General features: G+C 33.7%; 1 protein-coding gene across 1 annotated transcript in view; it reads right to left on the minus strand.

The window, feature by feature from the left end:
• dph6 (diphthamine biosynthesis 6) overlaps positions 1–14270 on the minus strand; it is a 78862-nt gene extending 64592 nt beyond the window's left edge. The window contains exons 1-3 of the mRNA XM_088925935.1: positions 14116–14270; positions 13281–13375; positions 12770–12954 (exon numbers count right to left, since the gene is read on the minus strand). Of these exons, the coding sequence (XP_088782061.1) occupies positions 12770–12954; positions 13281–13375; positions 14116–14138 (303 nt within the window). The 5' untranslated portion in view covers positions 14139–14270. The remainder of the gene's footprint in view (positions 1–12769; positions 12955–13280; positions 13376–14115) is intronic.
• Positions 14271–15572: the final 1302 nt, after the last annotated feature.

The following is a 15572-nucleotide window of genomic DNA, read 5'->3' on the forward strand; positions in this document are numbered from 1 at the left end:
TACAGGCTAATGTCAGCTTTATGGTAGAGTGAATAAGGAAAGTGATGTAAAAGCAATGATAAAAGTAATGTTCTTCATGAAAGAGATACAGTACCACCTTAATAGTAACGTAATAGGATATATTATGAGACGTCAAGCCAAACAAGCTAAAGCCCATGTGATTCAAATTGGTCTCTTTCATGTTTGGCAAAGATGACTTGTCTGAAAGGTAATTCCTCAGTTTTAAACATTTAAATTAAATAATTAAATGGCAAGGTATAAAATAACTATTGTTCTTTTCTTACAAGAATTACAAAAATAGTACTAAATATATCTCAACAACAAAACATCTAACACATTGACAGTTTAATAAAGACTTACTTAAGTTACATGATTAAAAGATTAGTATCTCATTGTCCGACGTTTCCAGTATTTAAAGTCATTTTAGTCTAACTCCTGAAAAAAAATGAGAACAGTATACAGTGAAGTGAGAAAGTCGTCACTTGCCTATCAGGGGACACAAAGCCTCAAAGCCCAGACTAAACAAAAGCAAAAGCTCTGTGTCTTTCACAATTTGCCACATCTTTCCAACATTAGACAGGAAAGACATTAATGAAAATATATTGTTCACTGGACCAGGCCTCTTAAATCCTCTGCTCTATCAATGGAAGTACTTAGTTTCATAAAGTCATTAACCTCCGTTACTAATTGTTCAATTCATTAAATTAAGCTACTTGCATGAAAATAGATTTATGTACTTGACAATATAAAGAAGTCATACATTAAACAGAGAACCCAAACTTGAAAAGCACTGTATAAAGTTAATTCTGGTAATATACATTCCAGTGCAGTTCCCGATACATTCTATCGTTATATTATTTCTCCTTTACATAAATACGTGGACATAATATATAACAAATAATAATCAGGAATAATAAGTATTTCAAGAATAAATTTAATTTAAAGTAAATATCTATCATTAAACAGAAATGCATAATCACCTAGTCATATTAATAATTTATGGGCCCTATTCATTTCTTCCTTTTAAAGGTCATAGTTAGAAAAACAACTAAATTGATTAACCTACACTGTATTCTCAATCACATTTTATATAATTCATTTAATTCACATAAAGGATCAAATACAGTTTCAAAAAACAAACCTTGAGTCACAGACAAAAAAACACAAAGCAAATAAGCACATTCTACACAATAATAAAGCCTGTAGACATAAAGAATCTTTTTAAACCTCTTTGCTTTAGTCTCTCTTATGAAAATAAATCCTCATTATTTGGTACATACAGTATATTTCTATATATAGCAAATATTATTAAATTATGTTACATTTATGCTACAGTACTTAATCATTGTACTAAATACCCTTAAACTTTTATTTTCTTTTTAAAGTTCTCTAACTGTGCTTTGAATTTAAGATGCTTTGGGCAATGATTTGCAGTGATCATAAAATAGTGCATTACTAAAACATTAAATTGGATCATACAATATTATGACTGTGCACAACGATTGTGAAGCCAAATTAATTAATCTGTAAAATGAATGACACTGTGCTTAAGGGCATAACACTGTCATCTGTGATGGCCCTAAAACCTCCAGCAAATGACTTAGCACAATATGATTTTAACAGTCCTCCTGTTACATTAACCGTCTGAAATATCATAGCTCTATTTCTCTTCTTCTTTTTAATACTGAATACATGGACCCCTGTTGTTTCAATATGCACCAAGTCAATTTTTTTTATTAGTAAAATTCCAAACGTTCAAGAGCAGATTTACAACGGCATGTCAAGGAAACTGATCATCAATGACATGATGCGAGTCTCAGCTGCGGCATAAATACAGAATTATGATTTTTCTCTTCATGTCATGTTTAAGTTTGAAATTTAGAGAAGAAAGCTGTGGAAAAGGTTATTAAAAGACGGGCATTTTCTTCTGTGTGGCTGCGGCAGCCCACATCATGACTCACCCATGCATCATTTTTATGGCACAGGAGGAGGAAAAAGCTGAAAAGCAGTACAAGGAGCATTGAAAACTACAAATAAAACAGATCATACAGAGCAACTTAAATTGAATTTGAAAACCAGAATACAAAATCATTCTGCAGGTGTATTAGTGTAGATATGACATTCGACTGGAAATGCAAATGTCCCATTTGACCACAGTTGCTTAAAGAATTGCCTCTAACCAAACGGGCACTGAGCTTCAATGCAGAGCCAAAAGATCACAGCATGATTTTAATCTAGCACTGCAGAATTTGTCAGATCTGCTCACTAAAGGTGATAACGTGAGGAGCTCATCAGATCATGACAGTGGTACAACTATAGCTGGAACACAGGGAGGAATCGGCAACAGCAGCAGCTACTGTAGTAACTGATCTTCACAAACACAAACCCATTCCTAGTTTTCCACATACTGAGGACGTTCAACAAGCCAGGTTACTTGCTGTGCCTCTTTTGTTCTATACCACCACATCTATCACATCTGTCACTCTATCAAAGAATAATTGTCAGATATAATGAAGTGTAGATAAAGAACAAGAAGCATGCACACTAAAGTTTTCACTATTCCTTTGCTCATTCTCTGTCACAATGAACGACATGCAGGCCCTAATCACAAATTCCATTTTGATATGACCGAAAGAGTTGTGTAAACCATGACCACACATAATAAGAAAGGTCACTGATGCCCTTGTATGGACCTCTGGTTGGAAGAAAGCCTGGCTTCACCAGAACTTTCTTTCATTCTTGTTCAGTGGATGTTGGTATTGGAAATTCTGCTTTATAATGTCTGATGGTATGCTTTTCTATTATAAATAGTAACTCACTACACTTGCTTTACCCATGAAATGAACTTCTCTAAGGAGCCATGACTACATTCTCCATTCTTTAGTTTAGACTGATAGATGGCTTTCTCCACTCCACAATTGCCTATTTGGAAATGTATACACTGTTTTTGAACAAATGATTTGTCTTTTCTTGTCTCTTTGCTAAATAAAATATATCATTTGCATTTTCCTCAAAATCCAAAACTAAAATATAATCATCCCTTTAGTATTGCGCCAAATCACATCAAGAGGTGTTTACCTTTATAACAAATTAGTCATAAATGTTTTTGCAGCATGAAAGAAAAAAAGAGACTCTACCATGTTGCAGCAAATGATCAAACAGCAGAACAAAGCACATCCGTTCTTAAGGATAGTACCCCAAGAAATTCTAAAGCAACCTGTTTTTGGAATATTTAATGCAAATAACTGCAAGCTATGTCTACAATTCATCTTAGTGGCTGGGTTTGTAAAATCTCAACTCTGTGGAACAATGTACAGCTAGTGGTACATGTGCCCTTGGCAAGCAGAGATAAGGCTATCTATTTCCATCATCGCTAAACACGATTGAGCAAAGTACATTAAGCAGAAAAACACAAACAAATTACAAAGGCTTTAGGCAAGGCTCTTTATCTAATGTTTGTGGGACTGTTAGCATTTGAGGGAAATGTTTCTGTGTCTAATAGATCCTGTCTCGGCACTCCACACCAAGAGAAAACAATACACTGCCAGTTAATCTGTAACATCATGCTATCCTTATCCATGATAAACAATTCAAAAACGTACCCATTTACTCCACTGGTTTAGATTCACACCCTGACCCTGACATGAAATGACAACTTCATTTCTTTTAACCTTGATAAGTGGGAATTGTGTATTCACTGCTTGCAAAGACAAAATTGAAAAACTGTCGAAATCTTCAAGGGCAGAAATACAAAGTGCATCATTTTAGTATAAAGAAAAATATGCTGCATTAAAACAGTGATAAAACGAATTCTAACAATAAACCCTGCTTTGATCATGCTCCAGAATTTCCTCATACAAAGAAGAGAGGAGATTATTGGAACAAAGTTTCATGGACCAGTTGAGACAAAGTAACCTTTACCAAAGTGACAGAAAGTTATTAATGTCTGGAGAAAGAAAGTAACTATAGGTGCTCCAAAGAACACCACATCTGTGAAGAATGATGCAGGTAATGTCCTTACAAGCTGGAATTGACTCACTCATCTTTATTGATGATGTCAGCAAGAACGGCAGCAGAGGAGACCATTTTTGAAGTTTACAGAAACATTTTGCCTGCTTATGAAGAGAAAACAGGCTTCAATAAGTACTGGGCGGCACTTCACCATGCAGCATGACAATAATCCAAAACATATGGCCAATGCAACCAAGGAGTTCATCAGGAGAACAAAGTGGAAAATCTTAGACTGGCCAAGTCAATCTCAGATTCAAATCCGACCAAGCAAATATTTTACATGCTGAAGAAACACTGAAATCAGAATATGGCAAGAATAGGCAAGAACTCAAAAGTGGCTGCAGCAAAGCTTCCCAAATGATTACAGAAAGAGTTTGGTAAGCTCAATAGGTTGCAGACTTCATGCAGTTATTGCCTCCAAGGGATATGCAACCAAATACAGGTTTTACATTCTGTAATTTATAAAAAGTGAATTTGTTCCAGGGTTTATGGTCACTTGAAATTACTAGGTTGAACACAATGTATGCTTTGTTCTAATACGATCAAACGAATGCATGCAATTAGCAAAAAATAAAAGGCATACCATCCTGAACATATTATTCATATTAATATCATGGTCACAAAATCATTTTTTGTGCACAAATAGGAATACAAGTAGAGTAGTAGAAGGAGCTACTAAATGTAATTGTAATGGATTACTTTTAAGTACCTACTGTATCTCCAGAACTGTATACTGATGCAAGTTCTTTACTCATTCTCTTTACTATTTTTTTACTATTATTACTACTTTACTATTATTATAGATGCATAAATGTATGTTGGTCATGCCTACCATATCTATTACCTATAACCATTTACAGTAATAATAATTATTTCCCTGTTATCAGCTCCATATATAGGAGACATATGAGATAATGAGCTCAAACCAACAAAAAGTACACCAAAGGACATACAATTCTATGACTTCCAAGCATGAATGAGTTAAACAAAGACCCAATTTGATATAGACTTTATTATTAATTGCTGCAATTGCTGAGAAGGGCCACATCCACCACTGCATCATGTCAGTATAACATCAGGTAAAGTGTACAGCTTCATTCAGAAGTACTAAAAAAAGTCTTCATTTTTTTCAAAAACATGTATAATTTAAATAAAAACAAGATAAGGACAATTAAATGAATCTAATGAAGTGGAATGTGATACATCTGTACCATTCGCAATTATATGTATATCTGAAAAATGAGAAGAGCACTTTGTTCAGAGATAAAAACAAGCAGTGGGCCAACCACATTACTGTTATCACGTAGCTATTACTAACTATGCCAGGGATTCAATAACATGAGTAGCTGCGCAAGCATAGGCTTCCCTCTGTGGTACTATGAACAACCAGAATAGGAGGGAAAACAAAGGTTCTTGTTTTAGCCTGACAGCGGAAGGAGATGCAAAATTGTTATCTTGTAACAAAAGACCCTTGACCTGCCTGACAGAACATCACTAGTGCACATGCCATTCTGTCCCTTTCCTTTCAGGGAAAGAGAAAAGCAATGAAAAATGAAACTTGCGTCAACTGCAAAAGAAAAAACACTCAAAACATTTTAAATAACCAATGGTATTCTTTTACTGCCTGGATGTTAGGGTTGTATTCAGTATAAAAAAATACAATAGGCACACAGGGTGTTCAGCAGTCCAAAGAGTATGCACTTTTTTCCTACAGGCAGATAAGTGAAAGTTTATAGAATGAGCACAGCACTTTATTCATTTAATTTCTTGGTTAAATGCTTGGTTTAATGTTGATGTCTTATTCATAAAATATTCATATTATATCAAACATACATCTCAGGTTGAGAAATAAAGATCTCCCCATAACATGACTGTTAATCAAGCTCCTTTAATCATCATCAAATTGAAATAAAAAAAATGTTGAAAATACAAAAACCCCACAAGTTAAATTTTTCATGCAATTTGTTCCATAAAGCTATCTAGTTACCTTTCACATTGTGGGTTCCAAGAACATCATAACAATATAAAAATAGGTATTCAGATGTTGTTTTGTACAGAAAGCATTAATAATGGTGTAACCACCTAAGAAGTCCTGTTTAAACATCTTACTCTGCTGTATGTTCCACTACTGTGGTGTCTTTTCCTTATGAGCCAGAACAGCCTAAAGGCATTCCCATCTGTCCCAAAACTTCTTAAAAATACCTTCAGATAACCACACTCTTTGCTTCAAATTCATTTTCATGTAAACACGCTCTCCTTTGAAGTGCATTACTAGTGTTTTTCTGATTAGATGTACTGACACAGCAGGGAAGCACATAGCTTCTGTACTATTTATCAAGGGCTTTGCGCAAAAACGCTATATATTTTACTTTTTTAAAGAAATAAGGTTTTGATCTAGTGTTTTAATTATGCAACCATGTTGGTTACTGCAGAGTTACTTTTTCTTGTATAAGACACATTGATTTTTTAGCTATCCATGCATCTAAAATGGACGTGTGCTTTCCGTCTGTAAGGTTCTTACATGAACTACAGTATTTTAATATGCACACTACTGTACTGTAGACTACATTTTATAATAAGTACTGTTTAATCTGCTCACGGGCTTACCATTTCGCTGGTCAGTTCTGTTTAGTTCTGTTCTGTTTAGTTGTTTTGCTTTGTGTTTAGAACCAGTTTAACTTTTTTCTTCCACGCTCCCATACCTACACCTCTAGAGCTATTCCAGTGCTTTTGAAAATCAGCCAAAACAGCACTGAATTGTTTTTCTGTTTAGGCTCAAGTAGAGCTAATTATCATTAGTGCACTGAACTCTCAATTCCTTTTTAATGTTAAAAACATTACATATTTTGCATAGGCAACATTAGGTTTTCAAATATTCACTTCAAACTGAAGTGCCATGCATGACCAGACAAAATAAAAAATTATATCCTTCCCACCAAACCAAAATTTCAAAACTATTGTTGAGCTCATACATGCATCCTATGGAAAGGTACAAGGAAATAGTGGATCTGGAACCACAGTTTTCATTTAACTTCAGCTTGAATTCAGGTAAGACTCTAAATTCTAAATCGCCTACATTTGAACAGCCACTTTCAGAATATTGTCTTTCTTTTATATCACTTCTGAAATGCTCTAATCACTGAACATTAAGAAAACCTTAGCACTGCTCAGCAGGGGGAAATCTCACAGCTATCTGGGACTTGACAGTCATGTGTTACTGGGGTCAGACAACTGATCAGGCTTGACTAGCACGCTTATCAGAAATTGTCCATACTGGTATGTGGGTCATCATGTCATTTTGCTGTCAACTGTTATTTGTAAGAAGATTAATAGCATATATGTATTCATGAATGAGAAACTTTATCTCTTTTAATTAACTTATAATGGTATATTCAAAGTTTAACTGTTTTCAATTCAAGAGAATAACTTGCACTGTATGTCATTTAATTCAATGCTGTTGCATAAAAAGTGTGTATGTAATTGCATATGATCTACATATGTTGTTCATGTGTTCTGTAATGTCTTAATTTGTTTTCATATACTTTAGTTCAGAGAATTGTTTTATGCTATTTACAGCAATAATGTGGTTTTATTAGAACCTGGTAGTTTAGTTCTATAGCTTGTGTTCAAGTTCACTCACAGATCACATATTTGTAAGAAGAGTGACAGCAATTTACACTTATTCTTATAGAAAAACAAGTTAGTATTTAATTCATATAGCTGATGCCTCTATAAAGGTGACTTACCTTGAAAATAATCAATGAAAGCACAATTCTCATTTGTGCTGCAAAATAACCTCATTAAACCTGGAATAATATATGAACATATTAAAGATTTCACTGTCTCTGTATACACGTCAAAGGGAATTCAAATTGTCCCACTGTAGCAATTTACTTTTAAATGATATTCAAAGTTAGAACATGCTAAAGGCTTCTGAGATATGTGCTTTTGTTCATTTAACTTAAATTAACCTTGATATTCATCTCATCTGCTATATTTTAAACAGCAGATGAGCATCTTATTCTGAGCTTGCTTAATGTACATAACTCCAGGATTTATGAAAATTGATTTTATTACACATTTTTTTCTAGCATGAGTTCAGGAGTTCTCAATTAAAAATTAGACAAATTTAAAAAAGAAGCAAAAAGAGAGCAAGTAGACAGACAACTATTCATCATTAGGCACAGCAAATCACTCAAAAACTAAGCTGGAACGCATTATTATTTACATGTGTCTATTAACACAAATAAAAAACAGCAATCTCTAAAGTCATAAGTTTCTTCAATGATTTTGTAGGATTAGGCCTACATTAAAAGAACAAAAGAGCTCTCTCCTAACAAAACACTTTTTTTTTCTTTCGAAGGTCAAGTTCAAAGATCAACTTCATCTGGAGACTAGCAGGGGACTGCATGGTTTGTATCATTCTCAGATTACACAGATCAAAGGCTGATATTCACCCAAAATTACTACTGGGTATTGGAAAATAGTCTGAGGCATTTAAAGACTTTCACAATTTAGTGCTCCACATTAGAAAATGGAATAAAGATAAATGTATTTTTTATTGCTTTATTTTTTTAAATAACTAAAACATATATTACTTCAAAGAGCATTCTTGAATATAGTTTTACATTGTAAAAAGCTTGAAGTAAATCTCAACTGTTTTACAGAAAAGACCATAGGTGGCACTATTGCCTCACAATCAGAGACACAAGTTTTGTAAGTTCAACAGCCACAACAACATCTGAACAAATAATGTATATAAGATATTTTTTGTGCCTCACTTCAAGAACTATAAATAAAGAGATGGGAAAAACTTAATTAATTCTGCTGAGATGAATCTTTAAAAAATCACACCTCCTGAATAGATCATGAGTGGTGTTAAAGTATTCATTTTGTGTGAAGAAATAGTTGATTAACCTATATTGTTCTTAATTGAAGTTTGATATTTTTTCTCAGCAAACTGAACACAAAGCAGACATAACAAAAGAAATTCTGAATTGTTGTGTGGGTTGATTTTCTTAACCAACACTATTTAAGAACTGTGCATAAAACACTAAACACCAAAAGCCTGGGTACATTTTCTTTATCAAAACTTTAAAAAACAAATGTATAAATAGTGTTTTGGTCTTTGCCAAACAAACCAAAAAAACCTTCACAAGATTCGGTAAGCTGTGCTAACTAAAAAGGAATATACAAATAAAGCAACAAAACTCCATCGACCCCATCTTCCAGCATTTAAGCTTCAAACAGGAAAAGATCAACCCCCAATTAGTAAACTTTATTTTTCAAACAGGAAAAGCGCTGAAGGGAATAAGTAAAACTGGAAACTCATACTTCTCATTTTGCCATCTCACTGATAAAGGGAGGAAATGTGTGTTTATCAAACTCTGCTGCAAGTGCACAGTTCACTGTGAGCATTGTAAACAGCGCTGAGGCTGCCTATCTCCTAGGCCGTGAGAGACACTCCCAAGTCCCACAACTTGCTACTTAGCAGGAGAGGTCATGTCGGTGATGCCCTGGAAATGGGAAATTAGGAAAACCTGGCAATCACAGGGTCCAAAGCTGATCAGGGAAAGGAAAAAAAGCCCTGAGGCTTGTTCACCATCCTTCACCGCCAGCCAGCCTGTCTCTGTTCATTCTGGATTACCACAACAGGGCCAAGACTGAATGAACACATTTTCACACACCTACAGGGGGAACACAGCTTTTTTCTGTTTACATGATTTCAGACAATTTCTCATGGAAAGCGAAAAACCTCTGAAAATTTTATGTTGTTTGTGTGAGAAGAAACCCGGGGTATATTTTATTTAATGTATGTGGGCAGCAGTTTTCTTTGACACAAAACCCCTCTTTTCTTGGAAGTGTGCTCACAAGCAGCTTACTCCCAGCTGCAAGTTATCAGGTGAGCAGTGCCAGGAGTGTTTAATATACTTTAAAACCTGACAGAAATCCGTCAAACAGACAAAACCAACACAATTCTTATAAATTATTTGGTATGAATTGATATTTTCTTGTGGCACAAGCAAACAATTTCTATAAAATATAAATTAAAAAGGATTAAAATTACTTGGATGTCATTTCTTATTTTTATACTTAACAGACAGACTTAAACATGGAGGAAATTCATTACTGGGTCAGTTCATCTGAAAACTGTCAGGCTGGAAGTTATTTTTCCATTTAGTGTAAAGGGCACTTGGGCTGTATAACAGAAATACCAGGTGTTTAATGTCTACAGATGTGCTTTTTTAGAATCTCACATGGAAGATTCAGTGGCAGAAAAATAATAAACAAGCATACTTTGCTTTCATTATGATGTAAAATACTGCTTCCTAAGAAGTTCCAGTCACTTTCTGACGCAAACAAATACAAATATTGTCATTTTCTCTTTCTCTGGAGTTCTCTTGTATTATTGCAATTTAGACGTACAGTACACCTTCACAATCAAGCTGGCCTATACTTTTTTCTGTCAAAATTAGTTTCCAAACACTGATAGTTTCATAACTATGTCGTAAAGTGAATGTTTTAATGTTTTTAATTATTCAATGTTATATATTTTTTAAACACTCCGATATCTGAAAGTGTTAAGTAATGTGGTTTAAAGGGAGTTCAATTTGAAAAGATAATAACACTGGAAATAGTTCTTTAATACCAAGATATCACTAAGTAATTCGTTTTCAGTCCTCAAATGTAAAAAAAAAGTATTGTTGCACAATTTTAAATACATCACCACCTTTATTGAATAAAAAATGTATAGGTATAAAATAGTGTAAAACATAATTTAAAAATTCCAAAAATTAAAAATGTAGTCCACCAGCAAGACTCTAATCAGACTATTTTGTTGTGGTGTTAATGCTAAACTTTGGTAACTGTATGGAGCACTCCTCGTGCAGAAGTGAATTTGGTAAATTTAGAATTCAAAGGGATTATTCCACCAGAAATCATCAGAGAAAAAACATATATTTCAATTGATGACCCACCCATTTTTCTGTCCCCAAATACTGCTGCACTGCACATAAAGTGATTTTTTTCTAACATTTCTTTCTTGCATTTGCTTTGCAATTACATGAAACAGCAAGGTGAAACAAACTGAGCTAGAAAATGGGTAAACTGATCTCAAAACGCATAATTGCTCTAAACTAAATGTCATTATTTGAAATGTCAATAAGAAGGTCCAGAAAAAAAACTATTAAATGCTACAAGACTGTGACAGTAACTTAAGTTTTAAAATATGTGAATGAAGGCTGACATTTTCTGAACTGCAATAAGCTGTAATTGATAAGTATCAACTGACTTCTTAAGAAGGTAGCCAAATATTATGCACATTAACAACTAGAATCTATACTCTGTGACAATAAGGCATAGGCCCACATGTGCTACTACTGTACATACTTTATTGCATTTGTTGAAGAATTTGTCCATTTCAAGACTTTTACCAAGAAGCATACTGTGAATGCTTTCTCTTGGATAAACCCTAAATGCTTTCTCTAGGATAATCCTAATGCTAACCACAGATAGAATTATATTATCATAAAAGATGTGAATACCTTTTCCCACCATGTAGTTTCAAGGAGAACTTCGGCAAGACAAATGCTTTTATTTCTAACCTAGTGTCATTTCTAGAGAGCATAAACTGTCTTCATATAACCCAACATTTCTACAGAATTCTCAAGCATTTGATTATGGTCTATAAGGTGACCAGAAGAATGAAATAAAACTAGTTCTGAAAGAAAACTTTTGACTTTTTGTGATAACCCTGCTCAGACAAAGACTGTAAGTGTTTCAGTTTCTACAGAGCTCTACAGCAACTGGTTTAATAAAAATGCAGTTTCATCTTGATGCAGTAGTCTGATTGGTGATTTTGAGTGATTACCTACAGAGTTTTCAAGTAAGGACTACTGATTTTATCATTCTTACAAGTTGACATTTTGAGGGTGAAAACTGACTTCACATTGTCATTATAGGTCATTGTCTCACAGTTGGTCTAGGCCAACATATTCCCCAAATCAGAAAATCCAGTGATTCTTCATTTGTGGGCGGTATCTTAAATACATAAGAACATGCCCATGGCTATATAACCTTTACTGCTCATCAATTATGTCATTCCTTGTTTTGAAATATAACAAAATACAATATCCTAATGTTTCAAAATGAAAACAACTTATTTTAGTAACAGTTAAATGAGTTACTATTTAGAAATTAGAAAGACTTATAATGCATTCCATCTCTTAGAATACAACTAAAGGTTTTCTGCATACAGCCCTAATGTACAGCAATAACCCACAGACAACTAAAAATCTAATAATTAAAATATCCAAAGTTGAGTTGAACATTACACGGGAACTCTTGAGAGCAACAACTTGGAGTTTCAAAACAAGAAAACAAAAACAAGTTCTCTGAGTCAACAAGATACATATGAAAATATTTACTTCTTAAAAGGCTCATGTAAAAGTCCTGACTGCTAATACAGTATAGGTTATATAGAACATAGAATAAAACGTTTTTTTGAAGACCCTGCACTACACGAATACATAATCACAACCTATGCATCTTAATATTTTTTTAGCTCCAGTATGATATACTAGCATGCATTAAAACTGACTGTAGAAAATGTATTAAGACTGTACTAAAAGTAATGGAAGTTTAAAAGGATAAATGAGGACCTCTGTTCCATTACTCAGGTACAAAATAAGGTTTGATTGTGCATAACTTTAATCATGTTCTGCACCTTGGAAGTAAAAAAAAAACAATTAGTGATTACCTGAACAAGCTTCAATAAGTGGTACAGATCTTCCACTTCGTCCCCTTCACATTCACTATACTCCCTTCCAGTATCCAAGCTTTCTCCTACAATAGTGCGTCTGTAAAGTGGCAGGTCCATGGCCTCAGCATACAAGGCAACAGCTTGATGACCCACAGTCTGATACATATAGCTGTCTAATTCATCTACAGGACAAAAACAAGAAATAAGATACATAGCGAACACTATGCAAAAAAACAGGTAGTACCCAACTACAGATCTTCATCTGCTCATGATTACTGCAAATACTATAAGGATAAAAATTAGCATTGAAATAACTGACTACAAGATGTTCTGCTTAACTGATTCACATGACAGTAACTTAATATTTTTAGCATTATATACTCTCTAAAATCATATATTAACTACCATGTTGTTTTTATAGGTTACAAATTCACTATGACTGTAATAATGTCACTGTCCATAAGTGAGAAAAAATAATTTATAAGGGGTGGGTATATATGAGGCTCACCTTTATTCTCAGCAGGCCGTAAATTGGCTAAAGCCACTATCTGATGTCCAGCAGCAACACACTGCATCATATTGTAGCAGCTGTCTTTCCCACCACTAAATAAAAAGTCTACAAGTTATTTAAGAATGGTTAAGCTGAAATCACCTGTTGTGCATCCTGAAAGATGCTGTTTGTGCAGGGAACAATAACTTGTTAAGTGTTTTAAAGGAGAGTTAAAACACTCTAAAGGCTTAAGAATGATGATATTCTGGTACAGAAGACAGTTGGAATTGCCTGAAAACTAATGTGTACAGTACATGAAATGCTTTAAAAAAACAAAGACTCAACAGATGTTTGCATTTTTTTTTACGAAGGCAGACTTGTTTCCATAAAGTTTATCTAGTGTTATTTAAATGGTAAACCCTGCAGCTTGAGAAATAAAGATTTCCAGAAGACTATTTGGTTCATTCTTCTTCTAGCATTAAAAAAAAGACAGATGTAATGTTGAAACAATCGCTAAAGTGCATGCTTGTTGTTTATCATTCTATACTTCTGTGATGTAAAAAGTGTGGGAAATTAAACTTTAAAACATATAACCAAATCTTTATATATATATAGTCTAGATATATAAATGGCATTTTCATTTTACACTCTGGAGTTTGATATCGTAATACAATACCTGCAATCCCTAATACCCAGTTCTTTTTTTACACAAAGGAGAAAATGTAATCGCACCTTAACAATACCAATAATAACGGACATGTTTTATGTATTTTAAATGTAAAAGTAATAGTATTACTATTTGACTAATTCAGAAATGTCTTAAGAACTTTAAATTGACAGTAATGTATGTTACCTTATCAGCGCGACTACTTTCATTTTCTGAATTGAACAGATATACTAAGAAATCCTTAGTATCCTGTCCAAATTGATCATTCCAAATAATGTACTAATATAAACCTATTACAGTCTGTCTTTCTACAGACACGATGCACTGGAACTCAGCACACAGCGCTTCACAGATTGAAGAGCAAAGACCCCTAATGCAGGTGCCCGACTGACTGCCGGATTAAAACCAAATAATAAAACAAGAAGTATATCTGTGAAAAAGAAAAATATTCTGCTTTTGTTAAATAATTAAAATTGTATCGTATAAAATACGTGTCACTATTTGTAGTTGTTCTCGTTGTTTTAGTTTTAACATACTAGTTACACCGGGAAAAGAATCGAACAGCTATAAACTGAATTTAAAGGGAACTGCACTATTTACAGTCTTCACGGAAATGGTTTGAGAAGTACCGATAGCACTCTTTGAAACGTGGATAAATATTTATTGGTTAAATAATGTTTTTTATGAAAGAGAACTATCTACTCTAATTTCTGTTTATATAATTTTATGCAGTCTATTATATAATTATACCTCTTACATTTGCCCTATATTCGCTCTGTTGTCTTGCAAAATAAAATTAAAATATTTACCGGTAAAGAAAGTGGTCTTTAATTTAATGTAAAACTCAGTAAACTATAGATACTTTTAAAATAACTGCAATCATCTGTAGCTAGTCAACCTTAATAATGTAATGTGTTTTGTGCAATGAAAATTGGCAAGAGATATAGGAGTTACATATGACTGAGATCTGAAACTGTAAAAGCAAACTTTTTTAACAGTAACACGGGCGTCAATACATAATCTAATGCAGTGTAATCAAAGATGTATGTTACTTTTTGCTCACCAAAACAAAGTTAATTTGTCCAACTTATATTGTCGTGATTAATAAACGTCGCGATATGGCAAAACCAAAATAGCCTGGAGTCAAGACGTCACGTTTTGTTTTCTGTAAAGAACTAATTACAGACCTGACGTGCCATGTAGTTACTTTCTTTAATCATTTTTCACTTATTGATTTCAATTTTTAAGCGCCCTGCATGGGTGGTGCAGTATAATGGTGTTTTTACAATTCAAGGTTGTAGGGTACTTTAAGGAGAAGAGAAAACTGCTCAAAATTAACATTATTTGTAGCCTCAAAGCTGAACCATACTCTTGTATTCAGTCTTTTTTTTTCTCCAGCTGAGAAATAATACAGTCAGAAAAAGCTTTGATGCTCTTTTTGCTTTCAGTTGTTGTGCTAGTACAGAATAATTGCAATGCCTTCGTATGCTTTCCTCACCTTCTGCCTAAAAGCAGGCTGAAGGCAAGGTATTTGGTCTCAATGTACAAAATAGAAGATGACATCTCTGTTCAGGTACACTTTTTATTACTTTCATTTTTAAAAAAAAGCTTGTAAAGAAAAAATGACGGAGATCAACCCAATT

Source organism: Atractosteus spatula, chromosome 9 (genome assembly GCF_055471065.1).
Source record: "Atractosteus spatula isolate fAtrSpa1 chromosome 9, fAtrSpa1.hap1, whole genome shotgun sequence".
Taxonomy (NCBI): domain Eukaryota; kingdom Metazoa; phylum Chordata; class Actinopteri; order Semionotiformes; family Lepisosteidae; genus Atractosteus; species Atractosteus spatula.